The following is a 6481-nucleotide window of genomic DNA, read 5'->3' on the forward strand; positions in this document are numbered from 1 at the left end:
GAGCGCTAGTGTCGTGGTAGCAACATGCTATGTGTTTACATCCATCGCTGCCATGTTTGTAATGACTTATCATGAGAACAAACGTATTCACGTGACTTTAATAACATTTATTACTGAATGGAAACACCGAAACTGTGTTTTTCGACATTAACAGAATATCGATAAAATTTTGCGCACATTTGCAATGGTACGCTCTTGTTTGAGAGGAAACTCAAAGTGGGCACATATGAGAAGCACAAGAACCACTTGATATACAACTTCCTTAAGAATAAAATATGAAAACTGACATCTGAAACTGAAAAAAAGCACTGTAAGCAGTGCTTTTTGTCCACACCATTAATCAACTCCTGGACATAAGACTCCATATGTCATAAAGCTTAATTATGCTGTGACAATCATAAACTATGACAAAGACAATCCACTATCACTGCACTATGAAAGGTGTTGCTTTGAAAAACAATAAACTTCAATATATGTAGGTCTTTTGTTTTTTCCCCCCATTTGAGTTAAAAATGAAATAATGAAGCTATTACGATATAAGTGCTAATAAACGCCTGTCACAGCAGCAGAAGCAGCAGTAGTATGCAGAGGTTTGGATATTTGGACATAAGTGTTGTCTACACTTAAATCAACTTTCAAGAAACAGCTCATGGTTTCATTCCCAGGCTGATGACCTAACAGTGAAGGGGTCACTAGCCCTTACTTCCTGGGTGGGGTGGGAGACTTCATGAATCTGGGCGGGGTTGGGGATTTGACACTTCGAGGTGGTGTCGGGGTTGGAGACTTAGGAACCGGGGTAGAGCCTGGAGTGGAGGCAGGAGTTGAGCTCTTCTGAGACTGCGCTGGGGTCGGAGCCTTAGAAGGGGCCGGGGCGGGGGTCTTGGATGGTGGAGCTGGAGACTTTGGTGGTGCAGGTGTGGCTGCTTTCGGCTGTCCCACTTTGGGTTCAGGGATCGGCTCTCCGTGCTTGTAGACACTGACGGTGATCTCGACAAACTCACCACCATACTTGTTCCGAACATTGATGCTGTACTTGCCGGAGTCTTCAGGAGTAACTTTGTTGATGACCAGGCTGGCGAACTTTCCGCCGTCGAAAGTCACTTTGGTGTGCTCGTTAGAAGCAACTTCCTGCTCGTTTTTGAACCAGGAGACCTCGGGGGTTGGTTCGCCCCACACAGTGCAGGTCAGGCTTAGAGACTGGAGGAGGTGCAGAGTCAGTTCAAATGAAAGTGACAACACATTTCTTACACTGCTTGTCACAGTAAACAGACCAGACACCTAAAAATAACTGACACTCAAACAGACAGTATTCAGACAGTCAGGTATTTGATAGTTGTGTTAACACAGAGGGCAAAATATGGGACTATATCTGGAACCGTACAGCCTGCTTTTCATTTCTATTCATCTGAAAGGCTGTTTTCTTAAATTGTTACATTTAAATTACAACAAAACTTGAGTCCTGCAGCTGATTACTACTTACAATCGCATCAGGCAGCTATTTAACTGCCTGTGGCTTTCATCGCCACAGTGGCGTAAGAGCTTCTGTCGTTGGGCACGCTAGAACGTTTCCCAAAGTGAAACACTGAGCGAAGTTAGAAAAAGAACAACTAAATGTTTTAAAGGATCCCTGATTAGTTGTAACATTAAACTTTATTTAATAAACATGTATTTTAACTATAAAATAAAGACTGTAAAAATACTGTAGGATGTTCAGTTTTTATAATTTTTAAAAATATATTTTAACACGGACGGAGCCATTTTATTTCCACACAAAGCATTCTGGGTAAATGATGACGTGGATAGGTCCTCAGTGCGAGGCTGCTAGCGAGCTATATCCACCCTGAAGGTTAATCTTGGACAATATCTGATGATCGACTCTTTTAAATGAAACCAGAGAGCGTTGACAGAGAGGAGAAGGTAGAAATGACTCAGCCTGGAACTTAAAATATGGATGGAGGACAACAGAGCTGCTTCATGGAAGAACAACCTCAGATTAGCCTGTTAGCCTTTGTGCTAGCACTGATGTTATATTACCTTTGTTGCGGACAAACACCGAACTTACTCTCTCTCCGCCCGAGCTCGTTTGATCCTCCCATGTGGACCTGGTACCGAGGTGAAAAATTTAACATACAAGTACTTTTAAAGGTTCAAACCTCCTTTATTTAATAAAACAGTTATGATAAGATACAGTATTGTCTAAAAGTATAAATGTGCATTTATAGACAACCTTACAACCTGATTCTTGGAGAATCCGGTGCATCTCAGCTCTCTGCTGGCAGATTGTCTGTCTGATGAGGAGACTCACTGCCGTTTTTACCATCTCCCTCACAGAGACACACACGATGCCCCCTCCTCAGGAATGCAGTTCTAAACTGATCTCAACCGTTTTCTCCCACAGATTCCTTCAGCTTGTCTGCAACTCATCACCTCGTTGTCAAAAAAAACCTCAGCTGCTTAACACAAAATACTGCTGAATAAACTTCATGCAAAAGTGAACAATATCTAATGTTGATTATAGAACTTAAGAGTGAATAATACCTAAATTTAATTATAAAACTACACAATACCTAAGTTTGATTATAACAACTTATATGTATTAGCTCAGTGCTAATACAGTCCATCCATATTTTCAGTTCCAGGCTGAGTCATTTCTACCTTCTCCTCTCTGTCAACGCTCTCTGGTTTCATTTAAAAGAGTCGATCATCAGATATTGTCCAAGATTAACCTTCAGGGTGGATATAGCTCGCTAGCAGCCTCGCACCGAGGACCTATCCACGTCATCGTTTACCCAGAATGCTTTGTGTGCAAATAAAATGGCTTTGTCCGTGTTAAAATATATTTTTAAACTTTTAGTTTAAAAATTATAAAAACTGAGCATCCTGCAGTATTTTTACAGTCTTTGTTTTACAGTTAAAGTATATGTTTATCATATAAAGTCTAATGTTACAACTAATCGGGGATCCCTTTAATAAAAATCATGTTTTGTTTCTTGTGAACTCTGTTGCAGAACAGCTAAAGTAAATGGATGCCCTTGTAGTGCTGTTTGAGTAAAAAGCAGAAGTCGTTGTCGACCTGCCAAACAGGTTTGTGCACTTGTAATTTTTTGTGCAGTTAAAATTCAAATTGCATTGTGCAGGTTAACTTTACTTCATAAAGACTGGATTATGACTTCATTGTATGCAAATTCTGAGCTGTAACTGCTTAATTAACTTAGACAAAATAAGACCAAGTACAATATTATCAGGCAAAGTTTTAGGATCTGATATCTTAAAGAAGCAATGAAAACATATTTGATGTAGTTTGCATGAAGTCTTCACAGTTTGTGACTGTAGGCCGATATTGAGGGTGACTTCCTAATCTTTTGAACTTGTTTCTTGTCATTTAAATAAGAATGAGTCACTGGTTAAAACTCTTCTTTTTGTCTTGTTGCAACTTTTGTTTCAGAGGAATGTTGTCCTGAGACCTTCAACCTTTCTACATACAGTGACGTAAACAACACTGTGGGGAGGATTTAAAAATAGATGGAAAAATTCTCACCTTCTCTTCCATAATGGTGACCACATCAGGAAGACCACCAACCACTCTTCCACGGTCTAAGAGGAAAGTAAAAATATTACTATTGTGCTCAACACAGAACACATGTCTTTGCCATCATGAGATCAGGACACTGTGGACACTTGACAGAAAATAGCACTGAATCCACATTTTTGTGAAGATTTGGGCTTTTTAATGCTGCAGTGTTAAACTTTTGACCAGCTGATGAAAAGCCTATTTCTGTTTTATACTTGTTGGCAATAAAATGCTTACTCAGATATGTTGTCTCACTCCTATTTCTTGTTTTTGCATTTCAAAGCTCTACTTGAACTTTCTTAAAGGTCAAATGAAGGCTACTTTAGTTTGTCAAGTAACTGTATAATTTGATAGTATATGTTATATGCATTATGAATATCAATAAAATGTCTAAATATTGGTGTAAACATGACCTAAACATGCCATTTTGTACGAACTGCATAAAAATCAGAATTTGAATTTCCTATCAGAGCTCCTGCAAGAGGCGGAGCTTATGTGACATCACAGTTGTTGAGCAGCAGTCACTCCTCATAAGGATTACCTGTAGAAGCAGATTTAGTTTTTAAAGTTCTATGTAATTTTTTGGACTTGAAATGGAATATTGTGTGGCGTTTAGGTTCACAAATGGCACAGGGTCAGCTGCCAGCTTTTTTAAAGGGGATATATTATGTGTTTCTCAGGCATATATTTAAATTCTATAACAAAATAAAGTATCTATGTTACCTTCTGTTGTTATTAAAATGTTGTGTTTTTGTTAAAATAAAAAATAAACTTGTCTTCTCAAATTTTAAGTTTCTAAACACCTTGTTATTGGCCTCTGTCTCTTTAAGAACCTCCTTCTGCTTCTGTCCCACCCATTTCAACACGTGGATGGTGGGGGGGGGGGTTGCAATGTGATGTGGAAGATCATTGTAGTTTACTTGGCATCTGGAAACACAATACATTTTCTCAGAGGTATTTTGAATCTGAAAAGTGTTACGCTGAGAAGTAGTATTGGGAGCTAAGTAGACAGTTTCAGTTTCACTTTCAGTTTCACCCGTTGTTTGCTTTGTTGCTGCAAAGATCCTGCAGGAGTCAGGGTTGGGTGTGTGCTCTGTGATGAGGAAGCTCAGCTTGGAGACAGTCCAGAGGAGGAGCTGGTCCCAAAATGTGGTTCTAGTCCCAGCCGGTTGTTTCTGCTCCCCTGCCTGTCTGCCTCAGGACACTACAGGATTTCTCAAACATGTATGAATGAGTCAAAGCAAGACTCTGGGCATGTTTTTGATGAGAGGATAACATTATAATATGATATAAAACTCAAAAAAGTTGATTTTACATGATATAGCACCTTTAAAATTTCCTGAAGATCCAGGAGGTTAGAAGATTTGTGCTGATGCCGTGTGAATGAAAGACTGGAAAACGATGAATCCTAGTTCTGCTCAGACCATTTAAAAACTCAAAAAGCAGAGTCACAAGACTTTGCCTTTTCAGTGCTTCACAGTTTGAGTAGAAACATTGGTTTTGTGACCTAAAGGTTTGATTTGTAGGAGGATGTCACACCAACATCCTGACGGCCTGCAGTCATAAGAGGAACCATTTCAGCAGCATCAAGAGCCAAAAGTATGTTCCTAAAACTAAACAAAGTGCTGAGTTGCTTTTTATTAAGACTATTAATTATGAGCATAATCAGGTCTGCCTTGTTCATTGCTCAGAAAGCTACCCTGAGTGCCTCGAACAGGCTGCAGCAGGGAGAGCTGACTACAGCTAGCAGGCTAGTAACATCTTTTCATGTTGTAGTGTCCAAGAGTGGGGGGGTGGGCTCTTCTCAGGAATGCACAGATGTGTTATGCCTCTCTCAGTCTCTCTCAGTCTCTAGCTTTAGAGCTCGGCACATATGACCATATTAGGAAGAAGAACCGTAAGGTATACCGCGACAACATTTATGGTACATCTGTGAAAGCCTATAAAGAGCCTTGTACGCCCCCGCTCTTGGCCTTCGTTTTCATCTTCTTACTTGGTGAATCATTTTGGCATTGGAGGCCACAATTCGGTTTTTGGCTGTAATCTCCTGGAACTGCAAATAAAGCTTTTTTGCTGTTCAACCAGCCTGTTCAGAGTCCTTCTCTTCATTGAGCAACAACAGTTCCGCAGAACCCAGATGACCCGGTTTCTACACCTCAGTGTGAAACAGTGCTTAGAGCTGCACTGCTTTCTGCAAGTCATTTAGCTGAAATTATCAGTTCCATTAAAGAGATGAACAGCTTTAATGAGCAGCTGGTCTGATATTAATGACCACCTGAATGAACCAGTGGTTATTCATTCTTACAGCTCATGGAAAAAAAGTTGAACATTGAGTCAATGTTGAGTGAAAGCAGCTATCTGACACTGGGAGTGCTGTGGGTGGTCAGAGGGAGAAATTAAAACACTTTTTGCACAGACAGCATCTTCAGCCTGTTTACACTCGGTCAGAAGCCAGAGAGACTCTGTCCAGTTAACATGAAAGTTTCACCAGTTAAGCCCTCCACAACTTTTCACCCAAAATAAAATCTGTTTTATGCCAATTCAATATGTGGTTCTAATTTTGATACATGTTGTTTTTTAAGCAACCACTTACATTACACACGTCCACTTACTCAGAGCCCACTGAGCAGATGATGCATGGTAATCATGATAATACTACTAATAATATATCAGAATTACCTCCACCAAGGGCGCAGTAATGTTTTCGGTCACGTCTGTCAGTATGTTGTCGTTCTGTCTGTGGACAAAATTACTCAAAAACTTGTGGACAGATTGTCATGACATTTTTACCACATGTGTGTACTGGTCCAAGGAACACACCTTTAAATTTTGGTGATGTTCTGGATCACGATGCAGGTACAGGAATTTTTTTTCTTTGAATTTGAGTGAATCAGCCAGGCTATGCAGTGT

General features: G+C 39.9%; 1 protein-coding gene across 1 annotated transcript in view; it reads right to left on the reverse strand.

The window, feature by feature from the left end:
* Nucleotides 1–377: 377 nt before the first annotated feature.
* Nucleotides 378–6481, reverse strand: part of myom2a (myomesin 2a) — a gene marked incomplete in the record, with an annotated part of 67075 nt that continues 60971 nt past the window's right edge. The window contains 2 exon segments of the mRNA XM_014029629.1: nt 378–1197; nt 3539–3594. Coding sequence (XP_013885083.1) covers nt 700–1197; nt 3539–3594 — 554 coding nt within the window.

Source organism: Austrofundulus limnaeus, unplaced genomic scaffold (assembly GCF_001266775.1).
Source record: "Austrofundulus limnaeus strain Quisiro unplaced genomic scaffold, Austrofundulus_limnaeus-1.0 Scaffold930, whole genome shotgun sequence".
NCBI classification, from domain to species: domain Eukaryota; kingdom Metazoa; phylum Chordata; class Actinopteri; order Cyprinodontiformes; family Rivulidae; genus Austrofundulus; species Austrofundulus limnaeus.